This window comes from Ictalurus punctatus, chromosome 6 (genome assembly GCF_001660625.3).
Source record: "Ictalurus punctatus breed USDA103 chromosome 6, Coco_2.0, whole genome shotgun sequence".
In the NCBI taxonomy this organism is placed as follows: domain Eukaryota; kingdom Metazoa; phylum Chordata; class Actinopteri; order Siluriformes; family Ictaluridae; genus Ictalurus; species Ictalurus punctatus.
The window spans coordinates 25,026,562-25,054,283 of record NC_030421.2 but is presented as its reverse complement, the minus strand read 5'-3'; the positions used below and the strand labels follow the sequence as shown (position 1 = coordinate 25,054,283).

The 27,722-nt window shown below is 37.1% G+C and overlaps 2 protein-coding genes across 11 annotated transcripts in view; both read left to right on the top strand.

Moving 5' to 3' along the window:
* The first annotated feature begins 1,025 nt into the window (after positions 1-1,025).
* On the top strand, positions 1,026-7,759 carry slc38a11 (solute carrier family 38 member 11). Of its 2 annotated transcripts, XM_017469354.3 has the most exons (12): positions 1,026-1,122; positions 1,204-1,321; positions 2,361-2,435; positions 2,662-2,796; positions 3,321-3,386; positions 3,492-3,598; positions 3,750-3,829; positions 4,164-4,234; positions 5,861-6,022; positions 6,165-6,277; positions 6,880-7,011; positions 7,210-7,759. In XM_017469354.3, exons 1-12 carry the CDS (start codon positions 1,081-1,083, stop codon positions 7,501-7,503), a joined length of 1,395 nt encoding a protein of 464 aa, XP_017324843.1. In that variant the 5' UTR covers positions 1,026-1,080; the 3' UTR covers positions 7,504-7,759. The 2 variants fall into 2 exon arrangements, with proteins under 2 accessions (XP_017324843.1, XP_053536650.1); XM_053680675.1 differs by lacking the exon at positions 2,361-2,435.
* Positions 7,760-10,700: 2,941 nt separating this feature from the next.
* Positions 10,701-27,722, top strand: part of mbnl2 (muscleblind-like splicing regulator 2) — a 34,746-nt gene continuing 17,724 nt past the window's right edge. For 3 of the 9 annotated variants that reach the window (XM_017470186.3, XM_017470178.3, XM_017470181.3), the window contains exons 1-2: positions 10,708-11,009; positions 17,578-18,157. In XM_017470186.3, the coding sequence (XP_017325675.1) occupies positions 17,984-18,157 (174 nt within the window). In that variant the 5' untranslated portion in view covers positions 10,708-11,009; positions 17,578-17,983. Of the gene's footprint in view, positions 11,010-11,680; positions 11,729-17,577; positions 18,158-27,722 lie in introns of all 9 variants that reach the window. The other 6 variants (XM_053681053.1, XM_053681052.1, XM_017470182.3 and 3 more) reach the window with 4 other exon arrangements.

Here is a 27,722-nt window from a genome sequence, read left to right as displayed (position 1 = left end):
AAATGGTCTATGTAGTTCATAACTCTGAGTGGGGGTAAATGGACAGGCCTGTTATACACATATTGATCTCAAATCATTATTAACTAAGCATGTTATTCTACACTTTCTTCTTTTATTTCTCATTAAGCCAAATTATTGTAGCACATTTAATAGACACTGTTAAAATGGTAAAAGAAGGCAGAAGAAATACAGTAACTACAGTAGCATAACAAAATATAACTAAGCACACCAATTCCATGATATAGTAAAAGAAGGCTCAAATATTTATATTAAAGTATTTTTTTAAAGAAAGAAGGAAATGGGTTATTATGGTAATGCATACATTTTAATATGTCATATTTTCTAACTGTTGAATGAACCTTGCAGCTATTTTTACTTTTCATTAACAATTTAGATGGCAGCACCATGGGTTTAGTATTGTCACTTCACAGTTACAGGGTCCCTGGTTCGATCCTGAGGTTGGGTTTCTGTCTGTGTGGAGTTTCACATCTTCTCCCCATGTTTGCACAGGTTTCCTCAGAGTTCTCCGGTTTAATACAAGTGTCAAAAAAAAAAAAAAAAAAAAAAAAAACAACCCAAAAAAAACATGCAGATAGGCAATTTGGCTAAATTGCCCTAAGTGTGAATATATGTGTGCATGGTTCCCTGTAATGGACTGGAATCCCATATAAGGTGAATTCTCCCTGCCTTGCACACAGTGTTCCTGGCTCCAGATCCAACACAACCTTGATCAGGATTAGGCAGTTAATGGAGATGAATGAACGAATTAACATTAAAGATTGGACAAAAATGGCTTAAAAAAGTGGAGACCTTTTTAATAGTCTAAATTTATTAATAAAATACTTTTTTTTTTATTATATACCTAATGACCTAATGACCTCCCAACATTCCTCTTCACAAATACCAAATTTGATAATTTAACTAAGTAAACACACTTTTTTTTAATCATTCCATAAAGCACGTGCGGAAAGATGATGCTGACGCATGACGGGAAACTTTCATCATTAATTTCGGTCCGAGTCGGGTGAAGTACAGCGCCCCCTGTCTGTTGATGCACCTGAAACTTTTTCACGTGTTGAAATGGAGAAGAAACCGAATGAAAGGAGTGGACTTATTCACAAGGTAGGGCGCATATACACCAGAAAATAAGTTTATCATAATAAATTATGTGGTGAAGACTAATATTTTTAAACTTTTTTTTAGCAGGATGAGGAGCGGTTGTTACTTTCACCGTATGTGGAGCATACTGAGGGTGGCACAAGCTCCAAGACGTCTGCCTCTTTCAATTTCATTAACTCCATCATTGGATCCGGACTTATTGGTAGGTATAGTCATCACTCAATATCTACTGTACAGTATGTCTGCATTCTATAATTAGATTTGAGCTGAGTTGTTAGATCAGTGTAAGACCACATGTACTGTGAGATATGTAGGCTGTTCACACTGTAAAGAGAAATTACCATTATTCACATAAATATTATATATCATATAGTCTAATGCTACCTATATAATATTTTTTAGGTAAGTTTTTAATTATCCCACAGTAAAGGTGATGTATTAAATGTGTTTACATATTTTGCTATGTAAACATAATACCAGTAATATCGCCAGGGTTGATGCATTTATTTGTTTTTTATTATTATTATTATTTATTAGATTTTTTGATGATTTTCAAGCCGAGGTCCCATTTGAAAAATATTTCATTTCTGGACAACAGAATAACTGACACTCTCACTGTGCCCCCTGGGGCAGGATCATATGACTCAGCACGAGGGTCTATTATTTAATTATTTCTAACAAGAGAAACGTGAATTCCTACTTATGGTTGCAAAATAAAGTTATTATAACTGCATAACTATGAACACAGGAATGTATTGCATGTGTGTGATAAACTTGATCACATTTTATAATTGGCCCACCAACAAAATAATCACAATGAACAATGAACAATGTTCCACTTTCTTCAAGGGCAGGTTGAGAAATCTTTGACCTAAACTTGTCCTTTACTCTAAATCTGTTCTTAGAACTATTGAAACATAGCAAAAACTGTCACAAGACTGAACAACTGAAAAGCCAGGTCAGCTGAAAATCATTCATCGTTCATTCATTCATTCATCCTCAGTAACCTCTTTCTCCTGGTGAGGGTCACAGTGGATCTGGAGACTATCCTGAGAACACTGGGATAGTGACAGACAGGAATACACCCTGGATGAGACTCAAATTCAAATTCAGCACGTTTCAATATAAAGAATACGAATCAACTACCTCAATATGCATTTGTGTAAGCTTATTTTCAAAAGCTAAACAAGTTGCAATAATTTGGTAATAAATACATTTTATAGTGTGTTCTCTTTGATTAGGCCTGCCATTCTCAATGGCTCAGGCCGGCCTACCTCTGGGACTGCTGCTGCTTTTTCTGGTTGCGTTCATTACAGGTGCAAAGTCTTTAACTGTCTTATTCCAACACTAGCTAATATGCAAAATCTAACATACCGTAATCTTTTTAATGTTTCATGTCTTGATTTCAAGTGTAATATATTAACTATATTTTATAATTGTGTTTTTATAAATGGGAAACAATTATATTGATTGATATTATCAGAAATGTTTTACTGTTTGGTACTATATACTGTGATGATACTGTTTGTCTTTCCTCAACAGACTACTCAATCATCTTGTTAATAAAAGCGGGAAACTTATCAGGGACACACAGTTACCAGTCTCTTGTACGCAGCACTTTCGGCTTTGTTGGATATCTCATTTTGTCAGTCCTGCAGTTCTTCTATCCATTCATCGGTAATTACTACCCTTTTATGATCTGTTATAGACAAAAATGCCAAAAAGTTATTGATGAAGGACCACTGTACCTACACCTTTATCTTGTACCATGTAGGTAAATTTTTTGGCCATTTTATCAGGCAAACTGTATTTATACAGGCACACTTTGTAGCCATGGATTTACTGACTATAGTCCATCTGTTCCTATGTATAATTTGTTGCTCTGCACAGTTGTGCTCTGCTTTGCTCCTTTTTTGTGTGTGTTGCTTGTGCAGTAGCCTTTGTTTCGTGGTCAGACTCAGACCACAGAGCTGTTGTTGATTGGGCATTTTTTATTTGTGCCTATTCCCATTCACCAGAGACATGTCAGAGAATGGTCCACCACCCAGGATATACCAGGTTAATGGAGCTCCTGTGGTGGTCCTTTTTAACTGAAGGACAGACTAGAGGGATCTCCCTCACTATTATCTGTTAAAATGGCCAACACACACATATGGGTAGTGAGAGATTAAAAGTAACATTCTTTTCATCATTTCATCCAGCAATGATAAGTTACAACATCATCACCGGAGATACTATGTCCAAAGTGTTTCAGAGAATACCAGGAGGTATGCTAATTTATATAATAGTAATAACTCAGTGATATATTGTGTCTATAGCCACTTGCATTCATAAGGTTTGATACATGCTACTGCTTCTGGTGTTTGTTGCAGTTGGTCCTGATCATATTCTGGCAGAGAGGCACTTTGTTATTTTGGCTTCTACCATCCTCTTCACAATGCCTCTCTCACTGTACAGAGATATGGCTAAGCTGGGAAAGGTAGATACGTGCAGACTATAACAATTACGTACAAACAGTGATTTTAGTCATTTGAGGATACTCAGATTCAATAGTTTGGTTATATTCACAATAAAAATAAGGATATTTATGTTAGTGTGGAATGAAAAATTACAATGACTCTCTCTTTCAGGTCTCATTAGCATCCATGCTGTTAACTCTGGCCGTCATTGTCATAGTAGCTGTGAGGGCTGTAACACTGGGACCGCAAATGTACTATGCTAAGCACAACACTGCATCATATATGTGCTAGTGTTACACATGCTCTTCAACTTTTCTCAACCCATTAAAGTAGTAACTACTGTGATTTTTTCAGTAACTACAGTGAAACTAGTAAGAAATGTAGTGAATATAAGTCTGGACTTGTAATTGGGAGTTTTACAGTCTTAATTTGAAATTTATGCTAAATTATTCACAGTAGATGTCCATTAATTAATGTCTTAATACTGCTATCCTGACTGTCTTCTTCAAAACTGTATAAAATATTAAAGAATTCTGCATGGCTCATTTTAATGTTAAGAATTTTTTTTTTTTTTTTTTGTAATAGCCCTCCCTCTAAGGATGCATGGGTGTTTGCACAGTGGAACGCAATTCAAGCAGTTGGTGTCATGTCTTTTGGTGAGGTAGCTCTGAATTATATATTCAGATATATAAATCACATATCATCTATAAAGAGCTAACAAGCTCCTTTACTGTGTATCTTATTTAATGTTAACATCCTTTACTTTTCATTGTAATTAGGATTCCTCCATCAGGAGGAAACCTATTGTTATTGTTAGTATTATTCTTCTTCGTATTATTATTGTTATCCTTATCTCCCTAAAGTGCCCAATAATTCAAGATCTGTATGGTAAAAAGTTTTGAAAATTGGCACATTAATCCTACAGGCCACAAGTAAATCCCACACCTCAAATGGCCCACATGAGCTCATAGGTGGCACTACAGGCCATGCCCAAATTCTGCGTCCGCCCCATAAGTCCAAAATGTCTGAAAATTGGTATGCATGCCTTATTTCTCACAGGGAACAAAAAAAGCCATTGGGACCCATAAAGTCCAACATGATTGATTTTCCAGTACATTGAAAATTTGTCCAGAACTACAAAAATCTTCTCCTCATTAACCGTAGGTCCACTTGACTTACATACATATGTGTGGGATACATGTTTTTCTATAGGGTGATAAGCTATAAGGAATCAAATAAAAATTGGCCGGACTATTTACGTATTGGTGAATTGACAACTGTTGCACATATTTCTTGTGTCCATAAATCAAGGGAACATTAACCTATGGACTCAATCTGTGCCACACACATAAAGAGGACACTACAGTATGTTACCATGTGCGATGGCAACCTCATATCTCCAAAAACAATAACATTAAAAGGAATAATAATTTGTCACTAATGCTAAAATAATGCTTTACACATGCGTTAGTCATAAAACGGATACTCTGATTCAATCAATAGTTTATACGAAGACTCTTGACTATGTTGAGTAACAAATCTGAGAAATGGGTGAATGTAAGATGAAAAATAGGCTTATTGTAAATATCTGAAATATGCATGCTCGGCTAAATGCTAGTGCACTCTGCCAGTGGAAGACTGCCCCATTCCTCCACAGTCCGCGCACATTCCAAAATTCTCACTGACTCCTCAGGCCCATTATACACGCATGTGTGAACTTGCGGCCATGCACACGCATCCATGGCTTTCTGACAAGGGTGGGCTGACTGTCTACTAGGTAGATATTCTGTGGCTAAATTGGCCACAGCTAATGCTAACAGAAACAGTAAGCCTTCTTCTCCAGAACCATGAACCTTGGTCAATTTTGTCAATTTTGTTAAATTTTATTCTACTGTGGTACACTGAAACTAGAGACTAGACTTACACTTCTCACAAACCCTGGGCCTAAACAGAGTATAGGTGGCAATACAGGCCAAAGTTGACACATTCAAAATGATGGCATTTTGACCCTGACAGGACAAAATGTCTGAAAGTTGTTATGCATGCGTTGTTGCTCATGGGGCTCAAAAAGGTCTCAGGATTTTTCTCTACAATGATCATTTGTGGAAAACTACAAAAATGAACTTAAAATCTGCCATTGATCCAAATGAGTTGAAATGTTGTATCTGTGGGATACATTTCTCTAACATGTAAATTTTGAAATGGTCTGCAATTTTGAGGAGGAATCCGCCATTGCTGCTTGCAGGTATATTTCACGTTTGAAATGTTGCTTTGTTTTGCAGCCTTTATCTGCCACCACAACACCTTCATGATTTATGGGTCGCTCAAGGAGCCCACTATAAGTAATTGGTCCCGGATCACACATGTGTCTGTGGGCTCAGCTGCTCTAGTCAGTGCGTTGTTTGCTGCTACTGGCTATGCTACTTTCACTGGGTACACACAAGGTAAAGCCAATTTTGCAGAGACACAGAAAAACAGCAATATTTATATACTGTACGTATGCCACTGTTTTCATATGCAAATGATCTATATAACCTTAAATAAAGTATAAATTGCACATTATTGTTTCTTATTCTCTCATTCTAGGTGATATTTTTGAGAATTTCTGCAAATATGATAACTTAGCCACGTTTGGTCGATTCTGCTATGGACTCAGTATAATCACCACCTTCCCTTTGGAGTGCTTTGTGACAAGAGAGGTACCCCACTATTTTGAAGATTGTGTGTCGCGTTCTTTAGTAAGAACTCGTTATTCACTATTAGGTTTATACTGTATATTCATAATATGTTTTTCATGTCAAAATGTTCACCAGACACTTCAGTATATATAAAGCATTTATTATTTCTATAATGTTCTAAAGAGACATAATGTTACTCATCTGTGTATCTAAATCCTGTAAAATATATACATATATATTTGTATGGAGTGAAGCATGCCTTGTTTTAAAGACACAATGTATAGTGTGTGTATGTATATATATATATATATATATATATATATATATATATATATATATATATATATATATATGTATATGTATGTATATGTATATGTATGTATATGTATATATATCATGGATGATATATAGCAGTCAGACTAGATTTTAGAAGTATACAATAGAATAAGTAATATCTACATCTATTCCTAGTATTGGTCAAAAATGATTTCTTCAGGCACACTATTGCGCTGTGTGCAATGCGATGCCATTAAAGTGCACGATTGCATCCTTTAGCTGCATGACTGAGAGCACACTGAAATTGTTGCTCATTTATGGAGACTCTTCCATTTTCTGTCTTTCAGGTGGTGTCAAATGTCTTTTTTAATGGACTACTTAGCAGCACAGTCCACATCGTGGTTTCCTTGGTGATAATATTAGTGGTTACAGCAATATCCCTCTCATACGACTGTCTTGGTGTTGTGCTGGAGTTGAATGTTAGTGTGGACATTTTACAATTACATAATTTACAAAATACATGATTCATGAATATGAGAAGCAGGTACTTTACATATTGCACCAAAAAAAACCTGAATGTGCCTGTAACCTTACTTGTCAATCACTAGCTTTTTTTTTCTTTTTGCATATGTACAGTTATTTATGTAAAAGTGTATGTGTGTATCTGTGTCTTTCAGGGTGTTCTATGTGCCACGCCTCTGATCTTCATCATTCCCTCTGCCTGTTTCCTGAAAGTCTCCAGTGGGCGCTGGTTTCAGATGAAGAAGCTTATGCCAACACTTATTCTCATTGCTGGAGTTTTTGTTATGACCATCGGTTTGATTATGACGGGACTGTCTCCTCAGGACTGTTCACATGGAGTGGAGATGTTTTACTGCACAGACTTGAACTCTTCTGCTTCACTAACTATGACTCCAGCTAGTAGTGTGCTTTCAATTATAAATTCTACTAGGAACATTAGCATTTTCTAATTTTAAATAGGACTTTGAAGTGCTATTTTGAATATTCTGTATCTTTGTTTTCATGATTTTCATGCCATAGTAGACCTACTTTGTGAGTATGTTGTGAGTTCACCAGTGACAAGTCTTCTACTATGTTTGTTAATATTGTTTTTCCTTAAACCTTGTGCGGATATTTAATTTAAATTCAGAAGGAAGATAATCGCACAGCTTTTGCTTTTTGCAGTTGCATCACCAAAATTACAATAAAATAAACATTTGCATCCTGTTGAATGTCCAGATGTGCTATAGTTATGCCACAAGGTGTCGCCAAATAGATAAAATTATATTTCATTTATATAACATTAAGTTGCAGTAATGATGTCAAATTTCCATCTACCTAAGCCAGTAAAAATCTTCTATGCCTAACAGGTGTCAGTATAGCATGCCTAGCATGCCTCCACTATATACCCTGCTGCATTTCAGTACAAAATGACAAAATGGTCAAGATCTTTATCTAAGCCAGGAATGTCTGACTTTAGTACTGGATGGCCATGGGAACTGCAAAGTTTAGGGGCTGAATTAGATGTTAGGATCATGAACATGCCAATCTCAGTAGTTTTGCCTCTCCAGATCCAAAGGTTGGACAAACTCACAAGTTTCATTTTTGTTGCACCTTGACATGAATCCATTCTAATGAAAAGGTGGTAGAGATACGAATAAGCTTAACGATTAGGCAGGATGGGCCTGACACACCATTCATGTTTGTACTACCAGTCATGTTTCCTCTTGTCAGTGAATAGTCAAAACACAGCCTCACTATTCCATGCATACCTCTCTCCGTAATCAGTGGGAATGGACCTGTGATCATGAAGCCGTTGTAATTCAGCAAGGCTGGTATCCCGGAAGCAGCTCCAATCTCATGGATTAGAGGACAAGAGAGCGCATTGCCCAAGGCTGGGCGTGTGTGAATAACAATCAAAGGGCTCAAAAAAGCCAAATGAAAAGTAGGCCATACTGAGTAAATACACACCAGGATTCAGTGTTTATGCAGTACACATTGCTCAACTTGCTCTTTTAATTAGCTTAGTATTAGTTTTTGTGGTGATGACAGTTTGTTGATTATAGCTTATGGTGGGATACTTTGAAACAAAGGACGGTTCACACATGTAGGCAGTAAAATAAGTCCTTTATCACAAGACTTGTATTCTTATATGCTATGCATCTACATATTGAGTATATACACTTTACTTACTTTTCCCCATGGTCTTTGGACCAAAGTATCTTTTAAGCACATGACACACTTAAACAGAAAGTTAAGTGTATTACACTTTTAACTTATTGCACGCTAATGCACACAGCCTTGGGGCAATTCTGAACAGCCAACTATCCTTTTTGTTTCGTATTGCTAACATGTCTCAGCAGTGCAGGTTTTGTCTTTACAACATCAAAAGAATCTAGCTATTTCTCTCTATGGAGGCCAATCAGGGTCTTGTTCAGTCACTTATCATCTTGAGTCTGGACTACTGCAACTCACTCCTGGCAGTTATACCCATGCATGCCATCTGATGCCTCCAATTGACCCAGAATGCAGCTGCATGACTTCTCAAGTTTTCTTACATCACCCAGTCGCTGTATTCCCTTCTCTGTCTTTCTTCAGCTGCCCTCATCAGAGGTAAAACACTGATGTTTGCCTAAAAGGCAACAAAACAAACCAGCCCCCACTTACATGATGGCACTTGTCAAACCCCCCTCTATACCTCATTCCCTCTAAGCTGCAAGCCTCTAGCACAGCTCCGCTGGTCCACCATTCTTAAAGATTAAATGAAGACTGTGGTGGAATGAATTTCCTCTGGCTGCCCAAATATTGAGTCACTGGCTGTCTTCAGAAGACTGAGGACCTACCTCTTGACTTAGCACTTAAATGAGGACTAACTAACTAACTACAGAGACAAGAAAAAGCATATGAACCTTTTGGAATTTCATGGTTTTCTGCATAAATTTGTCATAAAATGTTATCTGATCTTCATCTAAGTCAAGGGTATTGACAAATATAATGTGCAAAAAAAAAAAAAAAAAAAGCTTTTTTGAGGTCATTAACTCAAGGGTTCACATACTCTTTCCACAAGCACTATGAGGGTTTTTTTTTTTGGTTGTTCTCAATAAAGACATGACAGATCAGAATTTTTTTGTGTTATTATTTTAGGGACATTATATTTGTCACTACACTTGACTTAGATGAAGATCAGATCACATTTTATGACAAATTAATGCAGAAAACCATGGAATTTCAAAAGGTTCACATACTTTTTCTTGCCACTGTAAATAACTAATGAAATAACTAAATAAATACATGCAAACAAAAAACTAACAATCAAAAGATGACACTGTTGCCCAGGGGGTAGCATTATTTCCTCACAGCTCCAGGGACCCTGGTTTGATTCCTGAGATCCGGTTACCATGTGTGGAGTTTTGCATGTTCTCCCTGTGTCTGTGTGGGTTTTCTCTGGGTTCTCGGGTTTCCTTCCACCTCCTAAAAACATGCTAGTAGGCGGCCTGGCTATATTATCAGGATCCATTGATGATCAGGTTCAAGCAGTTACTGAAGATGAATGAATGAATCATTCAATCATTCAGTCAGTTGGATTGTACTGTATTTGCATTTGTACCCTGTACAGGCCTCTGTACTAAATCCTCGCTAACAGGGTTTTAGATTGGTAGTATTCTTAGACCCTTTATACTAGCATGAACATATGATATCTGAGGATATGATGGACACTATAAAGCATTTCTATATGTGTCTTTGAATAAGGGTGTCTGCCAAATGCAAATTCACATGAAGCAATGGTAATGACTGCGTCACAATCTTGTTTATCAATTTCTGCTCGATCCCTTCAGGAGCAGCACTTTTAATGCGATGAAAATATCTGCCTACGTTTACTCTACAGCATCACTGTTACCCTAGCAACAAGGAGGCCGTTCTCACGGCGGCTGACATTCGTTTGGCTCGTACCAAATATGAGACCGCGGGGGTGTCCAGAAGCTCCGAATGAAAAACAAAACCATTTTTATTCAGACAGTGCGAGACAAGCGGCGAACAAACATCTTCCAGGTATGTAACTGTTTACCACACGTTGCGTTTTTATATATTTTTTCCCTCCGAGGCTCCTGCTAATAACGATTTTTGGTGGTAGCCCCCTCCCCCTGTTCAACTTGGGAGCCCTTCCTGAAAAACAGAGTCAAGCTGTCAAATGCTTGTTGCTCGAAGGAAAGTCGGCGCTAGTGTTTAAAAAAAAAAAAAAAAAAAAAAAAAAAAAAAGTATCGCGTTAACCGTAAAGGACGTGCTCTCGCTTCAAATGCTGTTCGGACGATAAAATGTATAATAGTGCGTCGAGTTTTTAATTTGATGTTTAAAATAAACTCGTTAGTATATATAAATCTCTCTATATATTCGCTCCCAGTTTGGCTGTACTGGGTGGGTTGCCGTGTCGGCTCGTGACTGTCGGTGAGGCTAGCGGCGAGATTTCGTGGCGATGAGGTAAGCAGGTGTTAAAACTGGGGAGTTATTCCCGCTAGCTAACTCTTCGTTCTCCTTAAAAGAAAAACAACTTTATGAGCTGCGTGTGACACAAGTAACGTCAATGCACTAACGTTAAACATTTATAAAAAGCACAAATGTGAAGGGAACACGCAACTGAGCTGAAGTGAACGCCGGCCGGCGACATATAGCTGGCTAGCGCCTGTATCATTAGCCGTCATGCTAGCTAGCGAACTACAGTAAGTTTAGCTCGCAAACTGTATCTAGTACCTCAGCTAACTACCCGCGTTTAACGCTTGTGCTAGCTAGCTGTGTGTAGGTTACATCCACCATCGAACTGAGCAAGTGTTCTGGACTTGGACAAAAACATAACATTGTACGTTTTAGCGTAAATGTTCAAATTTGCTCAGTCATTATTCGTTGTGTCAGTTCCAGTTAAGAACAGTCACAACCATGTAATAATAATATAATTAGGCGTTATATACTTTATTCATTAACTCGCTTGGGGTTTGGAGGTATATATCCGGGACATTTTAGAGCTTTAACAGGTAGTAGTGCTTTCTGTTGTTCACCTGCAGGCGATCATTTAGATATCAAGTGGGTTTCAGTTTGTAAGGAACTTGCCTTGGTGCACAGATCTGGATCATCAAGCCAAATGTTTTTTTCTGCAGCATTCAACAGCAGGAAGTGCTTTTCAGGAAGCAGGAGCCAGAGGAAGGGTGAGGTCGGATAAATGTTGGATAAGAAGGCAGACTTTCGTTTTCATGTCACGAGAAATCTTGTTCAGGACTGGACTGAGATTATGGTTCAGTACTGAGATTGGTGATTTAGTGATAGTCAGGGGTTTTTTTGTGTTTAAACAATACTCACTGAGCTAATATGCAATCCCTATTCTCTAGACTATTTTATAGTGTTTAAAAAAATATAATAATTTTTGTACGAATGGAGGGGGGAGACTGAGATGAAAGGAATAACACTTTATTTAAACTTGGTCATGATTCACAAGTATGTGGATTATATTCAGAAAGGGTTTATCATTGTGAAAGTGTAAATGCAGCAAGTTCACCTTTAAAGCAGATTTAAATCTGATTGCTCAAATCTACTTCATAAGAGATTTTGAAACATGTTCTTCCAGGGTAAATGCGTTGTACGTTCTCGCCACATTTGACAACCAAAATAGTCCATTATAACATGCTCTAGACAGTATTATTATATCTTAATGTGCACAATGTTTTATTGATGAAGGTGATTGAAACCAGTGCACAACTTAACGGTGAACTTAACCTTTGAATATCCTGTTGAGGAATAATAAATGCAGAGAGCATTTTGTCAACTGTTACAATAATATATAAATACAAGAGACTCGTTAAATAAAGTGTACACGCATATGGATAAAATCTTTTTCAATTATAATTCAGATACAAGATGCACGAAACAACCAGCTTGTAAACTGGATTGTGATTATAATTTTGTCATTTGTACAGTATTTACTGAACACTAATTGGCAATAACCATATAACCATATAATCATAAGCACAGTGTGTGTGTGTGTGTGTGTGTGTGTGTGTGTGTGTGTGCTACAGCAGATACAGCGAGTTCAGCCGTTTTCATCAGGGCACATCAGTACTGGCCTAATTTAAACACAACGCCTCTGGCTCAGAAAACTCAATTACAGCATCATTTGACCATTTCAGCATAACCAGCGATCATGCATTGGGGCTTTTAGCATGATCCATAATTTCTATTTTAAGCCATATTTTGAGAACCTTAAGCAAGAAGTACCAGTTCTTTTCCACATTTGAATAGGGATAGTGAAGAATTTGATACAATATGTTTCAAGGTTAAAGGGGATATTATATGTATCTCATGTCTGATCTGTACCTATTTAACACAATATAGACAAGCCAAAGAAACTGCATGGCATCATTCAGTTATAGACCTTACAATAGGTAAGAAATAAAGAAATCAAGCAAATAATTATTGACAGTAGTAACTATATGTGTGTATATCGATATATATATATATATATATATATATATATATATATATATATATATATATATACAAACATATGTATATATGTATGTGTATATATATATATATATATATATATATATATATATATATATATATATATATGTATATGTATATAGTTATTACTTAGGGGCTGAATTTCAGTACAAGTTTTTCGTTGTTTTTTTTTATAAATAAAATCCACAACCTGAGTGTTACAAATATAAACTTCAGACTAAAACGTTACACAACTGTTTGTCCAATTAAATAAGACTGAAAAGAACCCAATACACACAGACACACATCAGAATATATACAGAGTAAAATCTCTAGAGTTGAATTAACACCCAGAGTGTTCATTTGTGTCCAATGGACTTATATAAACACTGTATGGTGCAAATTCAACAGCATTTAGGACTGTAGTTTAATTCAGTGCTTTTTGTGCATCCATAACAAATAATGCATAAGTACTTGTGTATATAATATAAATTAATATAGAAGTATATGTTATATAATAGATTGTATGCATTACTTTTTATAAAAGGTAACGGTGACATAAACAGTAAAGTGAAGAGAGTCATTGTCAGTGACACTGGGTATCTGCTAAAGCTAGCGGCGTCACATTACGTGCGTATGACGTCATGCGCCGTCGACTAGGAAGCGGCTTATATTTCCAGTTAGTAAAAAAACCCGCTAGTTTTCCATTTGAGACGATATTACCTTTCTAAAATTCATACACTAGATGGTAGAGTGCATAGTGTAAGTGTATAGTACGTCATTTGGGACACAACTTTAATATTTACTCTCCTATGCGTGTTTTTGGAACAGAAATAATGTAATTAGTAAATCTCCCCCGTGCCGCACGCATACCAAATAATCGATAATGAGATTCGTTGACAGCGATTTTCATAATCGATTATTATCAATTTTATCGCTTCGTTGTTGTGGCTCTACTGAGTATAAATATGTACTCTAAATGGCCAAAAGTATGTGGACATCTGACCATCACACCCATATGTAGTTCTTCCTCAAACTGTTGCCACAAAGGGGGAAGCACAAAATTGTATAGGATGTCTTTGTTTGCTGAAGCATTACAATTTCCCTTCACTGGAACTAAGGAGGCCAAACATGTTCCAGTATGACAATATCCCTGAGCCCAATGCGAGGTTTTTAAAGACATGGTTTGCCAAGGTTGGAGTAGAAGAACTCGAGTAGTCTGCATGTAGGTTTGACCTCAACTCCACTGAACACCTTTGAGTTGACCTGGAACACAACAACATCTAGTGGAAAGCCTTCCCAGAAGAGTGGAGTTTATTATAACAGCAAAATGGAACTAAATCCGGAATGGATGGGTGAACCGCAAACCTTCAGCAATATAGTGTACATCATGAAGTTGATTTCAGTAGCGTGTCAGTGTAATATGTTATGGTAATATTGGCCTAGCTGCTAAGAAAGGAACTGAGGGGTGATTCTCAGAATAAACCAGGCATAATTTAGGCCAGGGTTTCTCCTGGGGAGCTACTGCCCAGCACAATTTCACGTTTTCTCTTCTTCGCAATAATCTTCATCTAACTGATGAAGGGCTTAATAATTAACTCAACTCCCAAGACTCGTTGGTAGGTCCAGACTTACTTCCTTACTCTTGTAACTATATACCTCTTCCTCTTAGCTTCACTGTAGTTACTGAATAATAACTGAATAGTACATACTTTAAAATGAATAACTGATTTAAAAGCTGGAAAGTTAAAGAGCTAAATGAGTAGTTGTATTTAGTGTATTAGAGCAGAGATCTGTTCATATTTACGCAAAAATGTATCCTTGTCCTTTCAACCACTTTTGTTTGCATCTGAAAATATAGCTTATACAACAATAACATACTGACAGAGACAGTAGTACTGTCAGTATCATAGTCATGAGTTGCTTGACTAGTTTTTTTCTAGATAAATCTAAAGTAATAAAGCAGCAAATTGCATGTGACTGTCTGACCAAAGTGGTTGATAATGAAAACACTTCAGCATTTCTATGCAGACAATAAAAATCTCAATCTCAGTATCCCAAAACTCTTCATTTCAAATCTCTTCCCCAAGGTCATAATACTCACACGTCAGAGCTAATTAGTATAGCACGAAACCCTGGCACACTCACTGGTTTAGGTATTGCAGTCCCAGTGATGCTGCGAAACAGCAGCAGGAAAAATGCTGGAACGCCTACACAGCGCCAAAGGTCAGAATATTGAGCAGCAGAATGTAAAACAGTATCTTTGCCCACCATCAGCCAGTCAGATATCCTGTTTACATACACCTACACAGTAACTATGCACATCTTAACTTTTGATAATGATGCTGATTAACATGCTGACTTCTTTTTAGACTTTAAACAAATTAATACATAATATGTCTGGTGATAGATGCTTTTTTCTTTTGTTGCTCTGAACAGAGATTTAGTTTATAAATATTGGTTTGTTCTGTCACTGAGTATTAAAAACACAATTGCCCCAATTATGTTTTAATCCTTTGGGAGAACAAAGCGAGGTTCATTTAAATGAGTGAGTTGATGCCCATCTCAAATAGGGTAATGCATGTGGCCTACTTACCCTACTGCCGTATTAAACTAGCTGTTGTTCATTTATTATTGAACTAAATAAAAAACCTCTGCAAGCAAAGTGTTCATGGAAAAATATTCCTGTTGGAATTAGCAGTTGTCTACCTGGTTTTGACATTTTAGTTTAAACTAAATGGTGCAATACTTAGATGTAATTCCTGTGAAACTGATACCTAGTGCACTTTCTTAAAAAAAAATAAAGCAACTCCTTGTTTTTTAAAATGTTGTTCAAAAGCACAGACTGAGATTCACCTGAATAATTTGACATGACTGAAATGAACATACAGTGAAAGTGAGTATACCACATGGGATGCATTTGAATAAGTCACTGTGATCAGCCAATCTCTGTACAACCCAACCAGCTCATAGAGTGCTTCCCAAAACAAAGAGTATTGTTATAAATGTAAATTTAACTCCTCTAAACGATCACCATGTCTATTCATCAAGTCATGACATTTTATCTAACATGGCAGAGCACAGTAACAGTAGACAGAAATTAAGATACTTTATGTATTACAGTATAGAGGCTAATGACATTTCTCTTAACAGTGCTAACATAACGTAATGTAATGTAAAGACTGGGATCCAACCAATATATCAGTTGGCTGACATAATTTTTCTAACATTAAGTTTCCAAGGGTAGGCAGCGCCCATTCTTGTTTAGGCCAAGCTTAGGTCAAAATAGGCCAGAGTCAAAGAGAAAAAGTGACGAAACAAACAGAAAGAATGAAGAATGAAGAAAGTGCTGTAGTAATTGAAGTAGTTCAGTATTAAAGTTTCTGAGCAGAAATAGACCCAAAGTCAGCAGTGTTTATCAATGTCAGATTTATCATTCCAATCAGTAAGAGGCTGGTGTATATGTATATATGCAGAGTGAGAATTGACTTAACAGACACATATCACAGTCTTGACTGATTAACAGTAGGCTTTACAGATTCATTATCAGTAATTTACCCATATTTCCACAGTCAAAACTCTGAAAGATTTGTGCATTTGCATGCCGGCACATACTTCCCCTAATCACAAACTGACTTAACTCTGTAGATTCATGTATTGAATGGCTATTAATGCTAGTTGATAATATTTGGGCAAGGATAGTCCCCCAAAATAAACCCTTGCCCTTTAGCTGAGGTTGTCAGTTGGCCACAGTGCTTCCTTTCTCAGACAACGTGATTGGGCATATTAGGAATTGACCTGCTCTGCTATCCTGCCATTAGGAGCTCAGATTGCTCAGATCTATTCAGACTGTATTTGAACACAACATGGTCGCTCATGCACCAAGTGATCTGGGACCAGGCTCAAAAAGGTTTTAAAAGGTTATACTCACTTACTAACAAAGCTCTGCCTAGAATTACCAGAGTTCACAGATTGTGGTCTGAGGTCTCATGCAAAAAAGAGCTTTGACTGCGCATGATTTTTGGTTTGTCTTGACATTTGCATGGGCAAAACTTGGCCGAGATATTGCATCCGTTCCAGTCCTGATCCGCATGTCATATTAGAGCAAGTAGGCCTTTATTGAACATTTTTTCTACAAATTAATGAGATGATAACACCTGATGCATTTAGGAAACAGAGCCTAGGTTTGATAGCATCGTTGTCAGTGCTATGTGTTTCTGTGTTTGCTTGTTGCCGGGCAGTCTTAGCCTGATTTCTCTGAAGTGAGTGCTCACTCTGTCTGTTCACCAAATCCCCTTGGAGTATGTGATATAATAGGATTTATGCTGTGCCCTGATCCGATACAGGTCTGTCAGGCTGCCGTGTGGGGAGGCCTTATCTTCAAGCCTTGGAATGCAGCAGTAAAAACTATACTAAAATATACTATATTGTGTACTTCCTTATGTTTCATCACTGTGATGAGTTGGCTGGGTTGCTTATTTATGAGGTTTGCCACAGTGAATAATTTGTGTTTTTAAAATATCCTTTCTTTTTCTCTTTTCTTTTTACTTCCTAACAGACCGTTATCAAGAAGTGCCTTTCAGATGACTCCCCGTGTCACTGATCTCTGGTCTCTGCCTGCCTGTACCACCCACACTCCTCTCTCTCCACCTCAGTCAGAGTACTAATCCTCCCACCTCAAACCGTTCCTTTCTCCACCTGACTGCAGCATTCAGTCCCACCCACAGCCACAGGAAATCATAAAGAGGGGAGGAAATTATAAACTGAGCCTGCTGTCAAAGTAGTCAGAGGATCATGCTATGCAGGAACATTACATTTCTTGAATAAAAACAGACGTGTGATTCACAATCCACCAACCTATTACAGTGTCCTTTTGCAGCAAATAATTAACTCAGACATCTTGAACGTAGTGCACAAGTGCCCATATATCTCGTTTAGTGAGTTTCACTGTGGCTGTCAGCAAAATGTCTGTGGCATTGCCAGCTGTGCGTGACACTAAGTGGCTGACTCTGGAGGTGTGTCGTCAGTTCCAGAGAGGCACGTGCTCTCGCAGTGACGAAGAATGCAAATTCGCTCACCCACCCAAGAGCTGTCAGGTGGACAATGGTCGAGTCATTGCCTGTTTCGACTCCCTCAAGGTAAGAAGCTCTGTAAAGTAATTACTGTGTAGCATCTGTATACACGAGCCTTGACACTGCTGTCCACTGGAGTTAATAGGGTCTCTCTCATGATGTGTCTCACCAAACAGTCTTAGAGAATTACTTTATTTAGGCAGTAGGAATAAAAATCAATATCTTATATTGTCTGATATTTCACAAAATATTAGCACAGTAACATAGACATGAAGCATGCATCTCAGTTGTTTAATTCTACAATACAATTTTACATAATCTTTTAAAATTGGTAATGCAAGCTCCTGGCAAGACCATTTCACAACGTGTGCTGTTCTGCACTGCACCTTTCTTCACCTTTCTTTCTGCACTCTGACCTCGCTCTGCGTCTGCTCTGTTCAGTGAACGGCTGAGAGCCGGAGATTTAACAATGTCATGGATAGTGCAGGCCCTACGTCCCGGTTTACATCATTCGTATGCGACATGTTTTACATGTAAAATAGTACACGTTATTACAGACTAGTTCTCTTGTTCAAAGTAGTTATAGTGTTAAGAAACATTTTGATCATTCATTTTCCATACCTGCCTGTTATATAGTTTTATAAAAGTTATGAAATTATTTTTATGAATTATTATGATCAGCGCAGGGTGGCTTAGTGGTTAGCACGTTCGCCTTACACCGCCAGGGTCGAGGGTTTGATTCCCACTGTGACCTTGTGTGTGTGGAGTTTGCATGTTCTCCCCATGCTGCAGGGGTTTCCTCCGGGTACTCTGGGTTTGGCCTGGGTTTCCTCCCCCAGGCCAAAGACATGCATGGTAGGCTGATTGGTGTGTCCAAAGTGTCTGTAGTGTATGAGTGTGTGTATGTGTTTGTGTGCCCTGCGATGGATTGGCCTGTCCAGGTTGTACCCGGCTTTGTGCCCGATGCTCCCTGGGATAGGCTCCAGGTTTCCCCGTGACCCTGAAAAGGATTAAGTGGTATAGAAGATGGATGGATTATGAATTAATAATAATTATTATTAAGTTATGAAAAGTAATTTAAAAAAGTACAAAAACACAAAAGCAAAATAAAAAAAATCTAGCTATATCAAAAACAGATTAAAGATTAAGTATATATATATATATATATATATATATATATATATATATATATATATATACACATATAATATAATAGAGAATCATTATACCTGGTCTCCTTCAATATGGAGGGGGGGTCATGCCACATTATAGGGAAGGCTTTGGGGGGACTTTAGTTGCAAAAGGTTGAGAACCTCTGTTTTATATTAAGTGTATACAAACAAACTTGTAAGTGTATTAACGTGACTTGTCATGTCAGAAGCTGTAGAAGATGCGTGTGCTGTTTAATGTGTTCCAGACATTTTCTTCAGCGCAAAAATGACATTTTTACCTTTATATCCTTATCTGTAAACATTAGAAATTCACGCCAGTATTTCTATTTTACATAAAGGTTCATCCTGACAGCAAGCGAGTCTCCATTAAACTTCACTGAATGAGCGACCGTCCACGCATACACGTCATTCAAACACCCTGCAATAGAAAGGAAGCACGATAACTCTGACTAAAATATTCATTTTGATCAAATATTTTGTTTGATGCTATATTTAGAAACAAAAGTAATTGTGTTTTTTATGAGAGCAATAACTGTAATGGGGTTATAGCATGTAATTGTATATAAATGTAAGAAGTGTAATACATTTACAGAATAAAGGAACATGTTACTGTGTTCAGATGAGTGAATGTGTGTTCCTTCAGAACATTCAACCTCTTACCAGTTAACACTCAGTTTGTGCTTTTGTTTTTCTTTTTTAGCATTTTTAATATAGTGACTTAACTTCTGCTTTAAAGCTTGTGGACAATCAGTTGTTATTTTTTTTGTTTTCAAAATATAATGTTACTATTTTAAAAAATCCTTTGCACAATGTATAATGTAGTTCACACTGATACATTTAATAACGTTTCCATAGCCTTCAGTTTGCACAATGTTTGAAGGACAACATTGGGCAGAATGTGAAATAACATGTTCTTTTGAAAAAAAAAATACAGAACATAAAAACTGGCCTTTTAATCCAACTAATCGATTAATCGAAGTAATAATCAACAGATTAATCGATTATCAAAATAATCGTTAGTTGAAGCCCTAAATCTATCTATATGAGATCAGTACAGAAGCACAGAGCTTAACACTAGCTAGTTAGTTAAATTGTTAAAGGATTTTTTCAGTTATGTTCCATCAGCGAGCTGCTCGGGCATCCCTAAAAAGAGAGATTACATGCACTTTATGGAGCTCTGTGCTGCTCTGAAACCAATGTTGCCAAGCTTGCTGGTTAAGTTTAGCTAGCTACCTACCTATAAGACAGTTTTGGCATGTTTTCTGTATATTGGATTATCTGATTAGTGTATTTTGTTATCTAATCTGATTTGGATTCTGTGGTTTGTCTTTTAGCTAAGTAGTTAACATTACAGGGAGGGACCCTTCCCATATTTCTTTCGGGCGTGATGATGTAGGACATCTGATCTGGGATATCTGAGTAATGTCTGAATTACTGTGAGTCTTAGGAGTCCTAGGATGACTCACAGTACCTCTGGAACATGAATTGTTAGAATATATATATATTTTTATTAATCTTGGCACCTGAATTATTTTGGAGACAAGTGTTTTTAGTTTGTATCATCCAGTACAAAGTGTTCTCCTTCTAGTCTGCACTTACAGTTGTGCTTGAAAGTTTGTGAACCCTTTAGAATTTTCTATACATCTGCATAAATATGACCTAAACCATCATCAGACTTTCACACAAGTCCTAAAAGTAGACAAAGAGAACCCAATTAAACATATGAGACAAAAATATTATACTTGGTCATTTATTTGTTTTGGAAAATGATCCAATATTACATATCTGTGAGTGGCAAAAGTATATGAACCTCTAGGATTAGCAGTTTAATTTGAAGGTGAAATTAGAGTCAGGTGTTTTCAATCAATGGGATGATGATCAGGTGTGAGTGAGTATTTTATTTAAAGAACAGGGATCTATCAGAGTCTGATCTTCACAACACATCTTTGTGGAAGTGTATCACGGCACAAACAAAGGTGATTTCTAAGGACCTCAGAAAAAAAGAGTTGTTGATGCTCATCAGGCTGGGTTCTCTTTGTTTACTGTTAGGACTTGTGTGAAAATCTGATGATGTTTTAGGTAATATTTATGCAAAAATATAGAAAATTCTAAAGGGTTCACAAACTTTCAAGCACCACTGTATGTGCCCCTATGTACCAGGGAGTATCTGATCTTTTCTAATGCTAAAGTTGACAGAAATACTGCTTAGAAACAGGAGTGGATGTGGTCATCTGCTTCAGGTCCTCCACAGTAGCATACTAGCGAGACGTCCCTGTGTGCTCAGTACGCCTTCCTTACGATGACTCATGTCATTTTAGGTTGCTTAGCACATGTCCTAGAGACTATTGGCGTAAATGCCTGGGTGAAGTACTGGGAAGAATTCAGAAATATACAGGCATGCACAGCCCACACACAGCCCTCAGTCAGAGGGACAGTATACTAACTACCTTTCATGATTTAATTGTGTTCTGCTATTATATCTCCCTTCTTGTCTCTTTTCCCCCTGCTGAACCCCCCCCTCCGCACACACACATACACACACACACCACCACCACCTTGTGCTTTGTCATAATGTTGTTTTCCTCTGTTATGCAGGCTGTCAGTCACTCTCTGTTCCAAAACCTTTTTGTGAAAGAATCTCTGTGAAATTTTGAAGATGACAAACTTTAATATTTATGCCCACAAGCAGACAGGACTATGCAGAATTTAACAGTTTGAATGTTTGCACCAATATAACAATTTTGTTTTTTTATGAAGCTCACAATTCATCTTATTACACAGACACAATACATCAAATAGTAAACCCATAACTGGATCCTGATATTGTATGACACATAATTAAAAGTCAGCTGTCAGCATCGTGTGGGTGTAGGCCTGTCACGATTAGTATGACATTTGGTTGAGGACTGATTGTCATACACATAACAACTTAACAGTTTAATTGTCTTTTTTGTTGACTTTATGCCACTATTATATGACAAGCATAATAGCGTTGCAATAATGCACACCATTTTCCAACTTGTTGGTAAATTAAATTTCTCTCTGGCTTTTAGACTGTAAGAAACAGTAAGAAAGAGAAAAAGGAGGACAAATAGGCTACCTGCTAATAAAGAAAGTGTTGTAACTGATTATAAATTCTAATTATTAACTGCAACCAGTTGAAAGAACAGTGGCAGTAATAACTGTGACGGACATAGGTGGGTGTACAACTGAAAAATATTTATGTGAAAATTAGATTGATGTTAACTTTAAATCCTTCCTTATTGATTGGCATCCGAACATTAAATCTCTCTAATCTCATTATGAAACCTTTGGCCCTTTATTATGAGATTTATAGTGTAATGGAAAAGCTATTTTAAAGTATGTATAATTGTTTTTTGTTATTGTTTTTCACATCTGCATCATAATTAACATTAACATTGAGCTGATATATTCTCTTGGGAGCGCACGTGTTATGTTCTTTCTCTGTGTGTAGACTCAGTTATCCTCTCTTTCTAGTTCTCTGCCTCTCCCTTCCAGTGGAACGATCATATCCTCTCAGTGATGATGTATAGGTTTCAAGAGGCAAGGTCAATAGATTTTACAGGCCACCGGCTCTACATCGGACTTATTGGCAAGCACAGTGACTTACTGTAGTACCACAGTGGAAAGGCAATATATTGTTGAAGGTAAAGTGTATCTTGAGGTGTTTGTTTTTTTTTCCAGCTGGATATTTTGACCTTTATACTGAACATGTCTTCTGCTTCAGGCAGAATCACCTGGGCATAAAATGTTGTGGTGTTTTTCTTTCTTTTTTCTTCTTCTTCTTCTTTCTTTTTTTACAAGCTAAGAGGCTTGTAAAAAGACTTGTTGTCATCAGATTGTATGGAATATGTGACACACTATGATCATTATTATAAAGTGTTAGAAGCACAACAGATGGCTGCTGTTGGTTCAGGTGCTGCATGGCTACATATTTTAATGGTCAAATAATATTCAGCCTCCTGCTCACCGCAGCACACAGTTTCACTGTGCTGTCACTCCCTTTCAGCCATGACATCTGCCATCACTGCATATCTCTCTTGTTTTCCATCCCCCACCCAGTTCAGTTGAACTGATGTTTATTTTAATAGCATGTGTAAACCATGCCTCACACCTGCATAGTGTCAGGGCTTACCTTAGAAGAACTCAAATAAAAGCTAAACACGTTTCATGACTGTGACACATTTGTGATTGGAATTGGAATTGACAAATGTGTGACCCAACCAAAAATGTAAACGTGTAAACCACATTACTGTAGTACACAAGAGGTTATTCATTAGTACAGGGGTTCCCAAACTTTTCCAGGGCAAGCCCCCCCCCCCCCCCCAAATGGCATTAACATTTGACTGAGGCCCCCCTTTTGCAGGATGTCTTTAAAACACATTAAAAATACAGACTTCTGAATATATCCCCCTTTTTTTTATTAATAATTACATCTTACATCTTTACATTACATTAGGAATTGATTGTGTGTGTGTGTGTGTGTGTGTGTAGTTGACTGAGAGTGAGAAAGAGAAAACATACTAGTGGGAGGGATGGGCACACCAAATTGTTGAGGCCCCCCGGGCGCCCCCTGGGCCACGGCCCCCGCTTTGAAAACCACTGCATTAGTAAACCATGTGCTACATCGAAAATAATGTAATTGAATAATGCACTACACCAAAAGCAGATGATGGCTTTTCATCTACAACAGGTTTTGAAGATAGGGACTAAGTTACAGCTCCACTTATCATTACTATATTACACAAAAAATATACAACCCCAATTCCAAAAAAGGTTGGGACGCTGTGTAAAATGTAAATATTTCTCCATATTCTCTGAATCTTTTGATGATATTATGTACTGTAGATGATGAGATGTTCATAGTCTTCGCAATTTTACGCTGAGGAACATTATTCTGAAATTGTTTCACAAATTGTAAACGCAGTTTTTCGCAGATTGGTGAACCTCTGCTCATCTTTATTTCTGACAGACTCTGCCTCTGTAAGATACTCTTTTTATACCCGATCATGTTACTGACCTGTTGCCAATTAACCTCCAACTGTTTCTTTTCAGTAACACTTACTTTTCCAGGCTTTTGTTGGCCCTGTCCCAACTTTTTTTGAGACGTGTTTCGGCCATCAGATTTTTAAAAATTGCCTTATTTTTTCCTTATAATGTTAGATTTCCTCAGTTTAAACATTTGATATGTTTTCTATGTTCTATTGTGAATAACATGTGGGTTTATGAGATTTGCAAATCATTGTATTCTGTTTTTATTTACATTTTACCCAGCGTCACAACTTTTTTTGGAATTGGGGTTGTACAACTAATTCATAGTTCATAGTTTGTAGAAATATATTGCACAGAAATTTGATTATACTGATGAACCTTGTGTTTATTGATTTGTGGGCATGTTCTGCCAGACTAACTACATATATCTGGCATTTGGCAGATACCCTTATACAGAGTGACTTATATTTATCTCATTTGTACAACTGAGCAGTTGAGGCTTAAGGGCCTTGCACAGGGGCCCAGCAGTGGCAGTCTGGCGGTGCTGGGATTTGAAATCACAACCTTTCAATGAGTAATATAATGTCTTAACCACTGAGCTACTACTGCCCCTATATATGACAACCAAGGCTCAGGAAAGGACTAAAAAGTCAGTCATTCACTCTGCGTAGAACCAGTATTTTAACATTTGCATTCTTGCATTCCAGCCCTAACACTGCATTCCTAAACATGGACCAATACAAAAACCTTTTATATAGTCTGTATGGGGGGGTGCCGTAACATGGGGGCGGGTGGGGGTGGGGGGTGTAGATTAGGACAATTCTATGAGCCCTGGTCAGACAGGAGGCCCAGCGGAACCCTGTACTTTCCTGTATGACTTTGGTGATTAAATTGGCCTCTTTGCACAATAATCTGCATTAAGAAGCACACTATAATGAATGCCCTCAGACTGTGCCAAGTGCATGTGTGCGTTCCCTTAAGATGTCCATGGATTATTCAGAAGCGTGGCGCTGTGAGTCGTTGCATGCATCAGGTAGATGGCAAGAGATGGCACAGACAAAATCGGGATACCAAAAGACTAACGGAAAACGTGAAAAAGAGGAGAGAGCAAGATGGGGAAGACAGCTAGTCACCCAGTTTTTTTTTTAAATAAGGTGATTTATGTTTCCTGTTTTGTGCTATGATTCTGAAGGTAGCCTGTATGAAGCTGTTAGAATTAACATAAAATAGAAATGAAATCAGTTACTCACCCTGATGTTTATCCTTGGAAGTTGGAACACAATATTTCCAAGAATGTATGTTTTTCGAGCAATAGTATTGGATCATTGAGCTCCAAAAAGGACAGAAAAGCACCAAGGACAATAAAACTAGTCCAGTGATGTATATATTCAAGCTTTCTGAAGCCTAGCAACAGCTTTCTGTGAGGAATCGATCGAAATTTAATGTAATCATATAAATCTGCTTTAATTGTTCCAAGTGAGTTTATGAGAGAAGTGTTGTAATGATGTCTGATTCATGAGTGAATCGTTTGTTTGATTCGGTTCATTTCAATAAATTGGAGAATCACGTTGATAAAACCAGTCTGAATGATTCATTCACAAATAGAACCGATTTGATTCTCGAGTTCAACTCACTGGTTCAATGATCCTGTCACTGTTTTAGCTCATTTCCACATTTCTTTCTGGAGCTGCTGGTGTGTGAAACTTATTATTCACTCAATGAATAATAGTAATAATAATAATAATAATAATAATAGTAGAGTTTATTGTTCTGGGTACTTGGGGAATAAGAAATTACAAGTCGACAGCTTACAAAGACATCCAGACAGAGTTTCTATAATGTCTGTGAATGAGAGAGAGAGAGTACAATGGTGTTAATTATTGTCCTGTATATATAATCATTTGTATATAGTTATAAATGCATAATTTCAGTCAATTTAATAAACTGTTCAAATTTAGTTCCTTATAATCTCTTATTGAATATGCAATAATTGTTATGCTTATTGATAATGCTTGTTTTTACTCGTGGTAATAAAAAATGATCATTGGGGGGTGGGGGCTTGGGGCCCAGAGTACAAATTAGCCAGGGGGGCCAGAAACCCTAGTGGTGGCCTGTCTGTATGTAGTATTATTTTAATAAAATAGTTTTGGAAAGCTTCTGGACAGCTGTGTTTGTATTGATAAGGACATGTCCTCACACATACAGTAACAGAGGCTGTGGAATCCCAACTGCAATGTTACAAGTTATCAGCAGAGTTAGCAAATTCTCAGTTTAAATTCTTGTATAGACATACAAACTGGCTGAATGCTTGTCCATAGATTGGGTTAACTAACTAAGCTATTATATCCTATTCTCACAAACACCGTGCAACATCACACTCCCTTGGTTATCCGTAATGCAAACTCCCAACAAAATGAGGTTTTATGTTCAGAGATTATTTGTAGTAGATCTTAATTTAATTCATGAACTGAAGCCATGTGACATTATAGCCTATGATGCACGGTATATGTAAAATGATACATAGAAAGAAATCATTTAAGACATTAAGGAAAAAGAAACATCTGGGGAATTTGGAGATAAGATATAAAAAAGAAGCTACTATGCGACATTAAAAGTAAGAAAAATAACATTATTAACTTGTAACAGATTTTAAATTAAACATGTGGTTTAAAATGAAGAGTTTGAGGATAATCCATGTTTGTACCAATAAAAAAATGGAAAACAAAAAAATGACTTGTTTGAAATCGTAAAAAAATTAATCATAATCGAGAATTGTTCAAAAAGTTGAAAAAAAAAATCTTTCTTTTTTTTTTGGCAACATTGCCCAGTCCTGTTTTTAATGTACCTTATTTGCCCATTCTCTATTAATATATTTTCTATATTGAGTCACGAGTAGTAGAACAGAAAGTTCTTGTAACTGAAAGACAAAAGAAAATCTGAATCTCAGCAACATCACAGCCATCTTTGGCCGAGAGAAAACATAATTAGCCCTGCTCTCTGGGTGGGGACCGAGTTACTCTCTCCCCCTGCCGATTAAGGTGACAGAAGCCAATTGTGGATGTCTGTGAGCTGTTAGTAGGCAGCTAACATCTCCTCAAAAAATGTCCGGCTGCCCAGCAACAATTTGAAAAGATGCAGTGGAAGTGCAGTCCATATCACAGAAAGTACTGTGTTAGCTCTCATCCTCCCCAGATATTCCTTAACCTGTTTTATTTTAGTCAAATCCCTTATCTTTTACACTCTATTGCAAATGTACAAATGTATGCAAATATATGCAAATGTATAAGATGCAGAAACGTGAAATAATGAAGATAATGTTCTGTTGTCACTGGGTAAACTGTAAATTCCCTAATTTCAGCTCTAGAAAATAGTATATGTAAATGTAAGCATATGGTTTTATATTCTCAGACAACACAGTTTTTACTTTCCATACTGTTCTTACTCCT

Excerpts from the sequence above, each read along its gene's own strand:
- slc38a11 (XM_017469354.3), top strand. The coding sequence starts at position 1,081 with ATGGAGAAGAAACCGAATGAAAGGAGTGGACTTATTCACAAG. Across the intron at positions 2,436-2,661 it reads TCTGGTTGCGTTCATTACAG|ACTACTCAATCATCTTGTTA; the intron begins GTGCAAAGTCTT and ends TTTCCTCAACAG. Across the intron at positions 3,599-3,749 it reads ATATGGCTAAGCTGGGAAAG|GTCTCATTAGCATCCATGCT; the intron begins GTAGATACGTGC and ends TCTCTCTTTCAG.